This window comes from Cetorhinus maximus, chromosome 1 (genome assembly GCF_964194155.1).
Source record: "Cetorhinus maximus chromosome 1, sCetMax3.hap1.1, whole genome shotgun sequence".
NCBI classification, from domain to species: Eukaryota; Metazoa; Chordata; class Chondrichthyes; order Lamniformes; family Cetorhinidae; genus Cetorhinus; species Cetorhinus maximus.
In genome coordinates this window covers 89,632,333-89,650,215 of record NC_135879.1, presented here as the reverse complement: position 1 = coordinate 89,650,215, position 17,883 = coordinate 89,632,333, and the positions used below count along the sequence as shown (strand labels likewise).

At 44.7% G+C, this 17,883-nt stretch overlaps 1 protein-coding gene across 1 annotated transcript in view; it reads right to left on the bottom strand.

The window, feature by feature from the left end:
• The window catches only part of fras1 (Fraser extracellular matrix complex subunit 1), a 562,738-nt gene that overhangs the window by 133,985 nt on the left and 410,870 nt on the right, over positions 1-17,883 (bottom strand). The window contains exons 40-43 of the mRNA XM_078543632.1: positions 15,925-16,087; positions 13,807-13,939; positions 10,222-10,412; positions 2,145-2,298 (exon numbers count right to left, since the gene is read on the bottom strand). Of these exons, the coding sequence (XP_078399758.1) occupies positions 2,145-2,298; positions 10,222-10,412; positions 13,807-13,939; positions 15,925-16,087 (641 nt within the window). The remainder of the gene's footprint in view (positions 1-2,144; positions 2,299-10,221; positions 10,413-13,806; positions 13,940-15,924; positions 16,088-17,883) is intronic.

Sequence of the window (17,883 nt, the reverse complement as noted above, 5' to 3'; positions counted from 1 at the left end):
CCCCACATGGGTCTGAGGTGTGCCAATGGGGGAATCTTCCAGGAGGTTGCCAACTAAGAGGCCACCTTTGTGCTTGTTGCTCAATTAAGGGCAACAGATGGATTCCCTAGGCAGGAAGCCCAGAGGGCTCACAGCAAAGGATAGGCGGCAGATCCACTGGGTGGTGGATGCTGCTGAAGGACTCAGGCAAAATGGAGCCACCCTCAGAAGCCTGCCTAAAATTTGAAAATATAGAGGGCCCACAACTTTAGGTGCCATCAGTGTGGTGGGGAAACTCCTCCACAAGAATGGTCATTACCGAGTCTGCAGACTTTGGATTCACGTGACTCAATAATGGGGTCAGTGAGATGAGCGACCACTGGCTCTTCAACCTGCTGCTTGGGGGCCACTTCCAGTTGCTGCTGGTCTCTCGACTCAGCAGGGGGCTGTTCAGATGCTGGGGGAAACTCAGCAGCACCTGCACCTTGGCCCTAAGTGGGTCTTAAATTTTACTCTAATTGGCTACCCATTGCTGCTGGGCAGGTAGCTGCTGCTTAGAGCCCGTCTCCAGCAAGATTGCTTGGAGACGGGAACACATTGGGGAGCTGAGTCAATGTGTGACTTTCATCATTTACTCTCGGTCCCACCTCCAAATACACCTCCGCAGGGCCAGGAATTCTGCCCAATGGCTTTGGAACACCGGATGTTGAGCTAGAGGAAGTTTTGACTTATCCAAGACTGGGTATCAGGCAAGAAAGGCAGTCAAATTCACTCTGCCGACAGAACCAACCCAGAAAGTAGCAGTGGCTGAGGCCTGGGAGAAGCTCTGAGGTTCATCCTGTCAGGGTTGGGAAGTCTATGAGGGAGGAAGAGGTGCGAAAAATAAATAAATAATTTAGAAAAAAAGTTGCTGATTGTAGAACTGGGACACAAATCAGCTTGTGGATATTGGTAGATGTACAGCCTGAATGGAGATGAGAGTTCCCAGAAAAATCCAACAGCAAGAGGTCATGGTCGGAACGATAATCTCAAGGACGCAACTTTGTTAAGTAACTCAAATATGAAATAAACATAACAAGATAAGAAATAAGAGTTAAAGGTACCATTCCTAAGCCATAGAGACCAAGATGGTCCCAGGTTTGATTCTCAGTGTGTGCTCAATTAACTGGTCACATCCAGAGCAGCAATAGGGAAAGTATAATTGGCCAAACAAACCCAGATTAGGAAAGAGACAAGTGACAGAGGGCCTGCATCCCATCATACCCTACTGGTAAATACACCATATGAGGACAGGATGTTCGCTACAATTGAACAACCTGTAGCACTCACTGTTAACCCTCACAATAACAACTTCACTAATACACCAGAAGAATCCATCAGCTGTTGAGTCATACTTCACCAAGGATTCAACACCTTCAGGAGAAGGTAGACGGGGAGGGGAAAAAATTGATAAATAGAACGAAGGTGCATTCAACTCATTTAGGTCATTACAAAGTAATTTAGGGAGGGTTTGCAGAAAAAAGAATAAAAGTGTAGACTTTAGTGAAAGCATGTAGTGAGGGGCTGCCACTGCTTTGAGGAAGGGTCAAGTAAACTCGGGCAACCTCCCAGCTGGTTCCTGGGGTTTGGGGGGAGGGTCCCCCCTTTGCGGCCGCTCCCCATGGCCCACAGAGGGGCTCCCAGCTGCAATGGCCGCCTCATGGCTACAGTGCTGCCGCTGGAAGGTCCACTTCCTGATCATCAGGGCCTGTCTCGCCCTGGCATGGTGAATAAAATAAAACTTACCTCGGCTCTGAGGGTGCTTCAGCATGGTGATGCCCTCTCCTTCTTCCTGCAACCTCAGCAATGGCTGACTCTATTAATGGCGCTGTTTGGGCCAGCAGGTTCACAAGGCGGGCCATCGTCCTCAACTCGACAGTCCAGCCTCTGAATTGGCCGCCACTGATAAAATGCCACCCAGGGTCCCGCCGACACACTTGCAGGGTCAGGTCCCACTTTCAGCCCTGGCAGAGGGATTACTTACCTTTTGATAAAATTCTGATGCTTGGCCATAATTTTAAAGCTAAGACGTTGCTTGACTGGGTACCTTTAGCCAAGACCTCCCCAGTGATTCAACTTGCAAATGCCCCGTCAAATCTCTTATTAAGATCTGCCCATAGACTTACCATGGCTGGGTTTTTTGGTCACTCTTAAAACCAGTTCATTCTCTGGTGTGTCCAGGTCTTGGAGAGTAAGGGAGGTGTTTCTAATCACTACGCCAGCTCCTTCCTTTACTTGCACAGCTTCGACATTCATTTTGGGTGGTTCATCATTCTTTGGCTGGTGAGAGAAAGAGGGAAAACAAATTTATTTCAGACCTTTTGATAATATGTATGTGTAGAATAATTTCTACAGTATTAACAGTGGGCAACAACTGACTTGCACACACAATATAAAACAAATAGGAATGCTGAAAAAGGATGAAAAATTTACTATATGTTATAACAGTTAACCTCAGTTTAGAGGTCCTAGGATTGAATCTTCGGCTCAACGAGCGGGGGTGGGGCCCCATCACCGAGGCATAAAATCACGCGGGGTGACGTTGGGCGTGCGTCCCGACGTCACCGCGCGTCATTTAGATTTTCAAAGGCCTAAGAAGGCCATTTAAAAAGGCAAATAAGCAATTACCTGAGCTGCCCGGGCAGCCTTCACATTTTTCGTGGAACCTCATCCACGGGCAGGATGAGGTTTCATGAATAATTTTAAATTTTCACACAAATTTTTATTAAAATTAATACACATGTCCCAGCTTGTGTGGCAGTTTCACATGAGGGGATATGTCATAAAAATTATTTCTCCACCTTATTAACCTTTTAAAACTTAAAACTAATCTGCCTGAGACATCTCTGTGCCTTAGGGAGGTTTCTGTGCTCTTTTGCGCACATGCGCGAAAGAGCACACTCCCGACTCAGGGAACCACTGCCCCTGCCCGCACGCGCCATGCAGGAAGCCTAAAAAGCAAACCCTGTCAGGGTTGCTTACGGGCTCCTGAGGATGTAGGGGGGAGGCCTGTTGTCAGGAACTCAGTGCCTAATCGAGGGGGCCGGCATTGGGAAGGAGGGGGCTCATTGAGGCCCACCCCGCTGCCCTTACTGTTGCCTCCCCTCCATAAACCCCACGATCTCTCCACCTCCTGCCACTCCATCGTCAGTCACCAGTGGCCTGGGTCTCTTGGCGATCCTGAACCTTGGATGGGTGCATTACGGGCACTGCTGAGCAATGCATAGCTGCCGGCTCTGACTAGTCCTTGATCCCAAAGGCCTACTGCTGCCCAGTTAAGTGCCTGATTTGTGGGCCCTCCCGAAAGTAGGCGACACTAGGCTCTTCCCAGCACTCCAGGCAGCAGGTGAGGCCCCCTGGTTGTCCACATTATATTCCGCCCATCCTCTCTATGCTTATCCTGACACATCTGTTCATAATGGCCTCTAGCTATTAGGTCTCCCTTCAACCTTTTCTTTCCTACGAAGTCTTTATGGGTAGTTCTAACCTCACAATTCTCATATAATCATTGCAAATCTTTTTCACACTTTTTCCAGTGCCTCTATGGGCAGGATTTACCCTTCATTGAGCGGGCCCTGGGCAGCTGCGAAATGGACCGCTACCTGCACTCGGGCCCCAATTAACGGCCAGCCAGTGGCTCAGCACTCCCAGGTTAGTGATGGGAGGAGGGCGAACATGGAAGTCTGCACATGCACGGGGGAGCACGCGCTGAAAGCTCCCTGAGGGCACAGAGCTGCCTCAGGGAGCTGAAGAGTTGGACAAAGGAAAATAAAGATTTAATAAATGATATAAACATGTCCCCACATGTAACTAAGTCACATGAGGAGGGTCATGTTTAAAATGAAGTGGAAATTTTTTTTTAAACATTTTTTTATTTACGGTTGGAAACTTCATCCCGCCCATGGATGAGGTTTTGTAAAAAATGCAAAGGTCGCCTGGCCTACTCGCCCGCCTGCCAACCGAACAGTTGAGCGGGCAGCAAAAAGTACAACTTAGTTAATCGCCTAAGGGCCTTAATAGGCCTCTTAATCGTCGGTGGGTGTGCTGCCGACTCTCGCATGTGCCCGCTGACCAAAAGATCGCAAGAGTGCGTGATGATGTCGGGACGCTCGCCTGCCGTCATCGTGCATGATTTTACGCCCAATCGGGTCAGGTGCGTGCCCGCCTGACGAACGTCAAAGCCTGTCCTATATTTTTTTTGTAATAGTTCTAATCCCATGAGTTCATCCTGCTCCCATATCCATTTATTGCTGTTTTCAGGGCAATGTCATTAATAAATAACAAGTTTATTTTAATTTCAATAAAAATAAGACAAAACTTGGGCAGCATCAAGAACAGAGGAACAATGATTGATACAAATGAGATACAGATACTGAGGTAGATGTTTGTAAAAAAAAACTAATTGCAGGGGATTGCAAGGTCTGCAAGTGCTAGGCTATTTAGTGAAATCAGGAAGCACTTGCCCACACAAGTGTAATGGAGCTCTGAAACTCTCTCCCACAAAAGTCTATGGATTTGGGTCAACTGAAATTTTCAAGATTGAAATAGTAGTTTTCTGTCAGATATGGCTATTAAAGAATATCAAGTAAAGGTAGGTAAATGTTTCTTTTTATTCATTGATGGAATGTGGACATCGCTAGCTGGGCCAGCATTTATTGTCCATCCCTAACTGCTCTTGAGAAGGTGGTGGTGAGCTGCCTTCTTGAACCGCTGCAGTCCCTGTGGTGTAGATGCCCCCACAGTGCTGCAAGTGAGGGAGTTCCAGGATTTTGACCCAGAGACAGTGAAGGAACGGCGATATATTTCCAAGTCAGGATGGCGAGTGGCTTGGACGGGATCTTCCAAGTGGTGGTGTTCCCACGTATCTGCAGCCCTTGTCCTTCAAGATGGCAGCGGTCGTGGGTTTGGAAGGTGCTGCCCAAGGATCCTTGGTGAGTTTCGGCAATGCATCTTGTAGATGGTACACACTGCTACCACTGTTTGGCCATGGTGGCGGGAGTGAATGTTTGTGGAGCTGGAACCAATAAAGCAGGCTGTTTTGTCTTGGATGGTGTGAAGCTTCTTGAGTGTCGTTGGAGCTGCACTCATCCAGGTAAGTGGAGAATATTCTGACTTGTGCCTTGTGGATGATGAACAGGCTTTGGGGAGTCAGGAGGTCCTAGCCTCTGGCCTGCTCTTGTAGCCACATTATTTACATGGTAAGTCCAGTTCAGTTTTTGTTCAATGGTAACCCCAGGATGTTGATTGTGGAAGATTCAGTGATGGTAATGCCATTGAATGTCAAGGGGCGATGGATGGATTCTCCCTTGTTGGAGATGGTCATTGCCTGGAACTTGTGTGGTGTGAATGTTTCTTGCCACTTGTCAGCCCAACCTTGGACATTGTCCAGATCTGGCTCCATTTGGACATGGAGTGCTTCAGTATCTGAGGAGTCGTGAATGGTGCTGAACGTTGTGCAATCATCAACGAACATCCACACTTCTGACCTTATGATGGAAGGAAGGTGATTGATGAAGCAGCTGAAGATGGTTGGGCCTAGGACACTACCATGAGGAACTCATGCAATGATGTCCTGTAGCTGAGATGATTGAACTCCAACATCCACAACCATCTTCCTTTGTGCTAGGTATGACTCCCCCTGATTCCCATTGACTCCAGTTTTGCCAGGGCTCCTTGATGCCACACTTGGTCAAATGTTGCCTTGACTGAGTCACCCTGGCAGAACCCAAACTGAGCATCAATGAGTGGGTTATTGCTAAGCAAGTGCCACTTGAGGCACTGTTGATGACCTCTTCTATAATTTTACCAATGCTGGAGAGTAGATTGATGGGGCGATAATTGGCTGGGTTGGAATATGTCCTGTTTTTTGTGTACAGGACATACCCGGGCAATTTTCCACATTGCCAGGTAGATGCCAGTGTTGTAGCTGTACTGGAATAGCTTGGCTAGGGGTGCAGCAATTTCTTGAGCACAAGTCTTCAGTACTATTGCCGGAATATTGTCAAGGGCCATAGCCTTTGCAGTATCCAATGCCTTCAGCCATTTCTTGATATCACGTGGAGTGAATCGAATTGGCTGAAAAACTAGCATCTGTGATGCTGGTGACCTCCGGAGACGGCCGAGATGGATCATCCACTCGACACTTCAGGCTGAAGGTTGTTTCAAATGCTGCAGCCTTATCTTTTGCACTGATGTGCTGGGCTCCTCCATCATTGAGGATGGGGATATTTGTGGACCCTCCTCATCCTCCAGTGAGTTGTTTAATTGTCCACCACCATTCACGACTGGATGTGGCAGGACTGCGCAGCTTAGATATAATCCGTTGGTTGTGGGATCGCTTAGCTCTATCCCTTGCTGCTTATGATGTTTGGCACACAAGTAGTCCTGTGTTGTAGCTTCACCAGGTTAACACTTTTTTTAGTATACCTTGGCATGCCCTCCTACACCCTCATTGAACCAGGGTTGATCCCCTGGCTTGATGGTAATGGTAGAGTGGGGGATATGCCGGGCCGTGAGGTTACAGATTGTGATTGGGTACAATTCTGCTGCTGCTGATGGCCCACAGCACCTCATGGATGCCCTATCTTGATCTGCTAGCTTTTTTCAAAATCTATCCCATTTAGCATGGTGGTAGTACCACACAACATGATGGAGGATATCCCCTATTTGAAGACGGGACTTCATCTCCACAACAACTGTGTGGTGGTCACTCCTACCAATACTGCCATGGACAGATACTTCTGCAGCAGGTAGTTTGGTGAGGTTGAGGTCAAGTATGTTTTTCCTCTTTTTGGTTCCCTCACCACCTGCTGTAGACCCAGTCTAGCAGCTATGTCATTTAGGGCTCAGCTGGCTTAGTCTGTGGTGGTGCCATCGAGCCACTCATGATGACGGACATTGAAGTCCCCCACCCAGAGTACATTCTGTGCCCTTGTCATCCTCCGAGTGGTGTTCAACACACAGCAGCACTGATTCATCAGCTGGAAGGGGGGTGGGGGGGGTGCGACATGTGGTAATCAGGAGGAGGTTTCCTTGCCCATGTTTAACCTGATGCCATGAGACTTCATGGCGGATTGAGGCACAAGGTGGAACAGGCTCGAAGGGCTCAATGGCCTGCTTCTGTTTCTATGCTGTGACAGGAAACTAGAAGCAATGGGAGTTGGATTTTCTTTAGGAACTATTCAAAAGTGGGTGTGTGGGCGTGTGTCTCCAAGTATTGCAGAAAATGTAAGGTAAGGTCTGGGAGAACTGCAAAAGGGCCTTTGGTCTGGAAGGATTGAGGTGAGTGAAAAACATATTGGGGAAGGTCTGGTATGGATGTTTGGGTTAGGTAGCATTTTTGGCACTGAAGAATTAAGACTCCAAGAGTTTGTGAATTCCCTCCTCCCCGATGTCTTAAAAGAATATCTTCCCAGTCATGAGTTCGGTAGTGAGTTTCAGTTAAAGGTCTTAGAGGTGTGAGGTGGTGCATTTTGGTAGGAAGAATAAGGAAAATAGAAATTTAAAGGAGTAGAGGAGCAGAAGGATCTAGGAATACAGATGCACAATTACTAAAAGTTATCATGCAAGTTAATAAGGCCATTAAAAAAAAAACACTGGGGTTCATTTCTAAAAGGATAAAATTGAAAAGCAGAGAAGTTCTATTACACTTATATAGAAACTTGGTTAGACCAGACATGGAATACTGTGCACAGTTTTGGTCTTCACATTATGAAAAGGACATGACAGTATTAAAGCAGGTGCAAAAAAGTTTTATAAGGATCATACCTTAACTGGAAGGTTAGACTTATCTTATTCAAAGATTGAACAGGTTGGGGCTCTTTTCTCCAGAAAAGAGAAGGTTGAGAGCTGGCCTGATTAAGGTCTTTAAGTTTAGAAAGGTTCAGCAAAATAGATGTAGAGAATATGGATGGAATTTATTGCCCTCCCCGAGAAAAGCGTGGAGGTTGGGGGGAGGGGTGCATTTAATTAGGCGGGATGGTGCCAGGTAGGAACCCTGCCACTTTTCCCCCTCTGCCCCGATTAAGTAGTCTGAGGCAGAAAGGCTCTTGAATGGCCTTCCTGCCCAGATGACAATTGAGCCCTTAAGTGGGAAATTAATAACCACTAAAGGGCTTCAACCTGCCACCACAGGTATTCAGAGAGAGCAGCAGGCGGGGAAGTCGTCACATAGGGCACCTGAAAAGCAAACCCCGTCATATTCGCTTGCGAGCTCCTGGTTGGGGGGGGGGGGGGCTCCGTCGTTGTCAGGCACTCAGTGCCTGATCAAGGGACCCCAACATTAGGAAGTGGCTGGGGGGTGAGGGCGGAGAATGCACTAAGTGCCATCAACCTGCCATTTTTCTGCCTCCTCTAGCCAGTTATTCCCCTCTTCCCGCAATCTCCATGTCACCCTCACTCATCCGTAGCCTGGATCCCTCGCTGATTCTGGGCCGCTGGTGGGTGTATTGCCAACAGCCACCACCGCGTCCCAGGTGGTGCTGATGGCAATGAGAAGTCCCTGGTCTTTGACTAGCCGGCATCTCTTGAGGGGTACAGGATTTCCTACAGCGTTTACTTGCGGGCTCCAGGGTGGTGGTTCTTTAGTGCTTGATTGAGGGCCTGGCATCGGGAAGGGGGTGGGGGTGCTAAGAGCCACCCTGCCGTCCTTGCTGCTGACCCGGTGAACCCCACCTCCCTGCAACCTGCACACTGTGACCCCTCTCCCACCTGTGCCTGAGTCCATTGGTGAGTCTATGCCTCGGGAGGATGTAGTACTGGCAGCAGCCACCACCTACCAACAGGCGCTGCTGAGCAATGAAGAGCTGTCAGCCTCTGATTGGCCTGCAGCTCCCAGCGGGTGGGACATCCGCTCCTGGGGTTCTTGATCCTGGGGAAGGCATGCCCCTGGCCACATAAGGGCCTGAGTGGCACTTAATATGGCAGACCTTCCCCAAAGGAGCTCATGCAGGCTCTTGCCAGCTCTCTGGCCTGCAGGCGAGGTCCCTGTCGCCTGGGTTAAATTCTGCCCTATGCTTCTCCTTGCGTGGAAAGCCAAAACTAAGGGCTGTAAATAAAAGAAAACCACAAATAAATCTAAAAAGGAATTCAGGAGGAACTTGTTTACCCAGAGAGTGGTGAGAATGTGGAACACATTACCATAGAGATTAGCTGAGGCGAATGATATGGATCCATTTAAAGGAAAGCCAAATAAACACATGAAGGAGAAACGAATATGTTATGCCTTTAAGTTAAATAAAGAGAGGTTGGAAGAAGCTTGCAGGGAGCATAAACACTGAGATGGATCAGTTGCACCAAATGGCCTGTTTCTGTGCTGTTTATTCCAAGTAACTCTATACTGTATGTTCACAGTTACAGTATAAAGGCACCAGGTACTTTACAAGACATGACCCTCAGTTCAGCACTCAGGCAGTTGTTTGTGGAAACCTGTGACAAGCCATGACCCTCAAACTGACTTAAGTTCTTTAAAGCGCTTACTGCACTTTCCTATCTAGAGTCTTATTGCACTTTTACAACCAGTTCTTGGGTCACAGCTGGGAGCATGGATCAAAGTCTCTTCTCACAAGGAGAGCAACAGGAAGTGAGGGAAGGCACATGCAGCTGGGAGAGGCATGTGGAAGGGGCATCAGCTGAGAGGTCCATCTACATTTAAGATGCAAAACATGAGGTGGGAGCAATCAAATACAGGCAAGTGTTAAGTTTAAGCATGACAGACAGATGTGATAGTAACTTTGCAATAAGATGGAGTAGTGTAAAAGCATTTTGGCCATAATATTTTAGGTGGCATAATACTCTAAAACTGATGAACATCATACATCATAAGATAGTTTTAGTTTCACTCCGAGACCTAATCATTCACTCAATAATTTCCTGATTCTTAAGCGCTGATTTTTTCCCTAATGCACCCAGTGAGAAGAGAGTGTGTTTAAATCGGATGCCCAATTTCATGCCCGATTTATTTCAATGGAGTCCAATATCAAGCATGTTCTAAATTTAGTGTCCAACCCTAGTGCATCCAATCTTTCTGGGCACCTAAAGTTAAAATCAGGGCTTCAATCCTTTAGCGTTCCTTAACTGAATTTTGGTTACTTCAGTAAAAATACCTGCTAGTTGTAAAGTATTTCCTTTAAAAAGGACATAATTTTATCTCTTTCATCTCTTTGTGTTCAATATACAATGAGAAACAGAGTGAAAGCCAATTACCATTATTATAATGTTGAAGTGGTACACTGGAGACTGAATGTTACCATCGGTCACATAGAAGTCAAAGCCGTCTGAAATTGGCTCAGTGCTGCGATGGACACTCTGCACGTAGTAAATACTATTGTCGAGGATATCCTGCACGGAGAAGGGCACATCAGGACTGATGATGACAGCTTGATCAGTTCTTCCTTCTGTCAACAGAACCAAATACAAAATCCAATTAACCAAGAGGTTTGGAAGTTGGCACAAGCATGTCCTGGACATTAGATGGTTTAAAATCAACCCAACTAGTTGATCCCATTCTCTCATCTGGACAGATCAAAGCAGGCTATGCTCAGTACAGTCCCCAACATTTAGACGTTTAAAATAGGCAGTAGCTTATATTGACCAAAACATAATAACTGTTACTCATTTGCATTAAAGCCAATTTCAAAGTTGTTGGTTATAGCATCTCTGTTTAAGTACTCCGTTCATTTTGGACATTTCATGTGTTTACTCACTAGTTCACAACTTGTTAAGGTGCACTGAATAAGAGAGCCTTATTAATGACAGAACTCATCCACCTTTTCAGCAAATTTGTGCCTACAATTCATTAGTTGTAATAAATGGCCTAGATTCGAAAACTATCTGATAAATATAGATTTCTGGTAATGTCGGGCTTTTTCTGTTACATTTCTATTGTAAGACATAAATCTGCAAATGGTCAAAATTAATTAGAATTGAAATTAAACTGTTTCAAAATTGAGAATATAGGTTTTAACTGCATGAAAGCACTTTAACTCTTTGTGAAACAGATTAGTTCATTGATGTTACAGCAATAGCACAGACATGCAATAGTCATTCTACCACTAAATGCACCCATGTTGCTGCAGTGTTCTATTTTTAATATTTATCTCCAAATATTCAAAAATAGATCATTCCAACTGCATTTGATTCTACTTGGATGTTTCTGAAATTCAAATATTAGAAGTTGAATTAAGGATTTTTGGAATATAGGATCATAGGGCAGAATTTTGCCCTTGATTGGCGGGCGGGCGATTTGCATTAGGGAGACAGAATTTGTGGCAATTATCCTGTGCAAATTTCATTGGAACAATATTGCAGCTCCTGGAGGCAGCTCCACAGCATTGGTCAGCCTTCAGGGAGCTCATTGAAAATGCCTGCCTGCACCCTCATTTCTCTCGGTGCCCACCCTCTTCCCACACTGTGCCTCAATCCACCCACTCCCCAACCCAACAATCCCTGGAAGCGCTGAGCCTCTCTCAGCATGCATGTTTCATGCTGTCCGCCAGTTAACTGGCCAGCCAGCATGAAATCGCGTTCAGGGTCCGATCACGGCCAGAAGCGGAAATTGCAGACGCTTCAGGCCTGCCTATCAAGCACACCTGACAGGTGCAAAATTCAGCCTATGAATCTTTTCATTCAGCTCAGCTTTTACTTCTTCTAGGGCCTTGTGGTTTAGTGTCAGATTTAAATTTTCTGATCTAATTTCTGTCTTTTCTTTTTCTGTCTGTAACAGAGCTTTGTCCTTGTCCTTCATTTTGGATTCACTGTTGGCCAGGTCTGTCTCCGGCGAAGTCTTAACCTGTTTCAACTCCGTAATTGTGCACCTCATGACTTCATTATCTGCTCACAGTTCGGAAAGTTTTATGGCTTTTCCTTTCAATGGCTCCTCTTTTCCATTCAACTGCTTCATCAGCTATTCAGTCTGCTTCTTGTAGATTTCAGCATCCTCCTGAAATATTGAGCATTGCTGAGTCTTCTCTGCCAACTGTTTCTTCAGTTTGTTCAGAGTGACGTTAATTTTATTTTGCTTCTCTTCGGAATGTTCCAGAAGAATAGCTTTGTCCTAAGGAATTCTTGTAGCGTGTGAAGGTCTGTCAACAGGTTTTCCTATTCTTTGTGAAGCTCGCTTATTTCATCTTGAGCTTTCCTGTAATTCAGCATAGTCTCCTCAAGTTTCTTCTGCTGTGCTTCCACTCTGTTTTTAAAATTTTTTGCTCACCCTTTTGTGAATGAACCAGCTCCTTTGACTCCGCGTCACTCAGGGTCTTGCAATTTTGTAGTTTTGCTCACCGTCTTGGGATCTAACTAACTTAATTTAGCTTCACTCAAAGCTTTTTGTAGTGCTGCTCACTCGTCTTGGGATCTGAGCAGTTTTTTGCTTTGCGCCACTCAGGTGTCTAGCAATGGACTTCCACTCACTCTGGTGGATTCCTCAACTTGTTAAGTCTGTAGTGAAGCTTCTTCAACTGTTTCTTCAAATTTTCTTCATAAGTGCATGTCTCTCTAAGCCAGCTTCAGCTGCTTTTAGTTTTTTATACCTTGGGATACTGTTCTGGGTTCATCATTTAAAACGTCATATCACCGCCGACATGATATCTTTTAGAAGCGACCACCACTTCCAACCACATTGTATTCTGGTGCCAGCTGTGGTATCTCAACAATGAGATCTTGAGACTTGTATATTTAAAAATGAACCGTTATTGTTAATCTTTAACTATTTACAGATCTCAGGTTACTGTCATGCATGTACTGCTTCTCAATGCAGGCTGCTTCCAGAGTGTTCTCTCTAGACTGTCCTCTCAGTCTATTACCATGTGATTCTACGCATCATACTATGAGTGGTGCTATTCTCCAGCCCACATTAACCCTTGCTCTGCCAAGTACCTTTACATTACAATGGCATGTAGGCACATACAACAACATCATACAAGAACTGCTCACAGTACTCCAGGTGTGGTCTAACCAGGGCTTTGTATAGTTGGAGCATATATCTTATATTGGTATGTTCTTAAACTATGACGTTAACAAAACATATGAAGCTTCCTCTTTTTTCTCCCTCCCCCCTGCAGTGTCACCTCTGCCTGCCTGTGCCTCCATTCACATGGACATCTAAATACAACAAAGAGAAATTGCTGCAATGAGCTGAGAAACATTTACTCAGCAGGTAATTGCAAAATGTTTTATTGACAATATTTTATGAAACATAGTATAAAACCAAAGCAAAATCATAGTTTCCACAGGCTGGTTTACATTTTATCTTTTAAAATGTTCCTTCATTAGACCTCACTCACTCACCCCAGAATCAAGTTTGCTTAGTCTCATAAACTTATTACAAAGGATTTATTCAATCTACGGTATTTGCCCAACCATTTTACTGGTCCTGCTGTTTGACGGCTGTTGACAAGTTAAAGGCACAAGCTGTGCTTCTTTCTATATCCCATTCTCTTGTCACCTCCATGAAGGATCAACACTGAGCAAGTGTACTACTCATATCCAAGGCACACTACAGCTGGTGCTAATGGAGCAAAATGTCTGTCAGTGCCAGAAACAAGACAGCACAACATTGGTCCTGGTGACTTCATTACATCACTGCACTCTGCAGTAAAATCTGGGCTTTTTGTCTCTCCTAAAAGATTATATGGCTTCCAGGTGTGCTGATGAGTGTATGTTTGGTGCTGGACAGGCTGAATGAACCAGTAAGTTGTTTCTTATCCATCATTTTTCATATGTTCAAAGGAGAAAACAGCTATTTTTAGTTCCTTCATTTAAATCTATGGTTATATAAAGTGGGCGCAATACCTCTTTTCAGATTTTCAATGTAGCCAAATATAGGTGCAGTGGTTATCTTTATTAACAGGTCCTTCTCTGGGGTGTCTGGATCTGTTGCGAGGATATTGTGTGACGACAGCAGTATTCTTCCTCCCTCTTCCACCTACAACCAATAAGAAAATATAATTCATTAAATACAACATAAGATGACTGACACTTCATACTATCATTTCAACGGGCTGAGTGGTGTCAGTTTTTCCAATTCCTTCTCTCTCCATTCATTTTTCCAGGCCACAAAGAAAGATTGCAGACCTGATCCCAAGCTTTCTCAAAGATCATTCATTAGGTAGTTGTCATGAGTTGTAGAATTATGACCCAAAGTAGTTTGCCATCAAACACCGTGCTTCTCTCTTTCGTCCAGCAGTTCCTACATTACTGAATTCAATATTGGGAATTAACTCTTGTGGAGAATCACAGGCCATCCACAGCTTCCACACCTAGTGAGTAACTATATCCCAAAGACACAGATCATACAACACCTAGGGGAGAATATTAAACTCGGCAGACGGGCGCATGGCTGACCCGGCCAAGAGTAAAATGATGCGCGATGACGTTGGGTGAGCACCCCGACGTCTTTGCGATATTTCATTTGGCAGGCAGAGTCAGTAGCGCGCCCGCTGACAATTCAAAGGCCATTAAAAAGGTAATTAAATTCAAATTTACGCTGCCCATCCAACCTAACGGTTGGCGGGCCGACAAAGAGGCCAAGTGGCCTTTGCACTTATTAGGAAACCTCATCCACGGGCGGGATGAGGTTTCCTAAAGCAAATAAAAATCAAATAAAAATTTTACACTTAAATTAAAAACATGTCCCTGCTCATGTGACAGAGTCACACGAGGGGACATGTTTTAAGACATTTTTATTTTCTTTATTTTTTTTAAATAGTACTTCATCCCTCTGAGGCATGCGTGAAGTTCTGCCCCTGTCCACACAGGTAGCGCTGAGCGCTGCCGTTCATGTTCTATGCTGGGCGGGCCTTAATTGGCGCACCAACATGAAATCGCGGTACGGTGCCAATCACGGGCGGCAGTCGGCTTCCGAACTGCCCCCGCCAAGCCCGCACTCCAAGGGCAAAATTCTGTCCCTAATGAGGGTATCACTTCACATTGAGAGTTCTTTAATTATTTATTTTAAAACCAACAGAGCAAGCTCATTCACAATGAAATTGGTCTTTTCAATGTATGTTGCATATCCTGTAGTTAGTGACACTCCTTTGAAACCTATTATCAAACATAGAAGCCAACTTAAATTACACAAAATGTAGTTGGAATTGGGTGGCACCTACCTATGGGCACGAAAAGGACAGTATTACTGCAAACATGCCCATAGAGTCAGCCCAAGATCATTTGAAATTGGTTCTCATGAAACTAGTGAGTTGTGGATGCCAGTCAGGCATAGAGCAGGATCCACAGGCCCAGATGGCTGGAGTAGCACCGAATATGTCCCAGGGTGAGCAGGAGGGGGAGGGCAAAGATAAGCCAGAAGGGCAGGGTGGGTGCGGACCAGTATTGCAGTGGAGCTAGAGGGAACACTTTACTCTTCCTAGTCACACATTCAGGTATAAAAAGAAGTTCACTTACATTGTCTTCCAGCTGTCTCTTTAAGTACTACTAAGTAGACCGCTGTAATGTCTGATAAACTAGTCAGTGCTTGCACAGCACATGTTCCACCTAGTCTTTAACCAATTTCAGAGAAGCACCTTAAACAGGTGTGTGTCCCTATTAGTACACATGAGGAGCCAAACATCTGTTTAAGGTGGTCATGGGGGATGCTCAAACACCAAATGATACTGGATGCACTTCAGGCACCTTTGGACACAAAACACGAATCTGCATAACTGGCCAAGAGACAAGTGAAATAAGCTTCAATTACGCTCTCAGATTTTTTAGATGACACTACTGTGAGACATCAGGAAGACATTCACTCACTTGTGAGGTATGCATATGAAGTTAACAGATATGTTGGGTCTGGTTTTAACTCACTCAAAACCCATTCACTTACACAGAGTTAAAATCAGGGTCATCATTAATGTTTTGTACGGAATCAATCCACAGATGTTCTCCACTTTAGCTCATTTCTATACTTACAGTGATTTCATCCCTGACGTTAACAAGTGGTGAGTAGTTCTTGGCAGTGGTGATGGTGATGGTAAACATTTGGTTGTCGAGGCGGTTGTTATCGATGTCATAGACAGTAAAGTGGAAAATATCAGTGATGGGTTGATCATCGGTGTCAAAGTCTGTAGTGTATCTGTTTAGATAAGTAAGTAACGCAAATAGTAAGTATGACCAAAGCTACTTGTTTAACGGTTAGGTAATATAAATATACCGACTTGTCAACTACAAATTTCTGCTATATATGATAAATATGTTATTTAGCATTCTACATGGTGACAATGTATACATTAAGTTTAGTGATGATTCAAATTTAGATTATTAAGAAGCAGTAAATAACACTTCAGAGCAGTTCATAGCGCTGCCCGTCCAAAGTTACAGTTAGCGGGCGGGCGAATCAGCCAGATGGCCTTCGGATTTTTGAAGGAACCTTTTCTAAGGGTGCGATGAGGTTTCCAATATCAATTAGCAAATAAATTAAAATGTTTGAGCAGGATTTTTATTATCTACATGTTTAGGTGAGTGAGTCCAATATGTGGACATTTTTTTTTTGCATTTTTACATCCTTATTTCTTGGTTTTAAATTCTGCAGCTCCCTGAGGCAGCTCTCTGTCTTCAGCGAGCTTTCATTCTGTGCTCCCCTGCACCCACACTGACTTCAGTACTTGCCCTCCTCCAGCCCCCACCCTGGCAGCGCTGAGCATTTCGGCGTGCCTTTCACGCTGGCTGCCCGTTAATTGGCCAGCCAGCATGAAATCACGGTTGGGGGCCAAACACAGGCGGCGGGCCGTTTCCCAGCCACTCCCGAAAGAACAATTCAATTTAGTCCCATATTCCAACTTGGACCCCATAACCCTTCAAATTGGTTCTTTTCCAATGCATAACCAATTAACTTTAGAAAGTTCTCATGGAATCTGATTCCGCCACCTTTTGAAGGAGTGTGTTCCAGATTTTCACAACCCTCTGTGACATCCTTTCTCCTCATTTTTCCTCCAGTTCTTTTGCCAACTCAATCCCAGCTTCTCCAATCTCTCAATGTAAATGAAAACTCTCATCGCTGCTATCATCCTGGCAAACACTTTCTTAATAGCCTTACCAGCTTGCCCTGCCATCTTCAAGAATTTGTGAATATGCACCCAAGGTCCCTCTGTACTTGCAACTGTCTCAAAATAGCACCAATTATATTTACACTGCATCTCCATGCTGTTTCGCCCAAAATGTATCAATTCAGTTTTGTGAAAAGAACCTGTTTCTAGCACAATGTTTTTAAAACTAGCTCAAAAGATCATGGAAATTCAAGTTGCCCTGAACGCCAATTGCACTTAAAATTCTGCAAACGTTTGCATGAGTTACATCAACATTGAGCAAATTGCACCAAATAAACCAGAGCAATCAAGCTGAAACTCCAGGCCTGGGCCTCTTCAAATTGTGTATTGCCAGCAATGATTTTTCTTTGCCCCTTTCCATATCTACTTTAAGCCTAATTATAAGTACAAAGATAAGGAAGTCTTGCTGCAATTATATAGGGCTTTGGTGAGATGACATCTGATGTGCAGTTTTGGTCTCCAAATGGGCCTATATTCTCAGGACTTTAAAAGAATAAGAGGTGATCTCCTTAATGTGCATAAAATTCTCAGAGGACTTATCAAGGTAGATGCTAAGAGGCTGATTCCCCTAGAACTGGGGGTCATAGTCTCATGATAAGGGGCCAAGGTTTAGGAATAAAATTTATATTAATTTATATAGATTTTTCTTTTCCCACCTATTTCCATTATTTTTAAATGTATTCCACCCATCATTTATCTATACCTTTTATGCCCTTTTAGTCTTATTTCACTCCACCCCCACTAGAGCTATCTGTACCTTGCTTGTCCTGCTTCCACTCTTAATTAGCACATTCTTTTAGATAATATCACCACCTTCAACACCTCT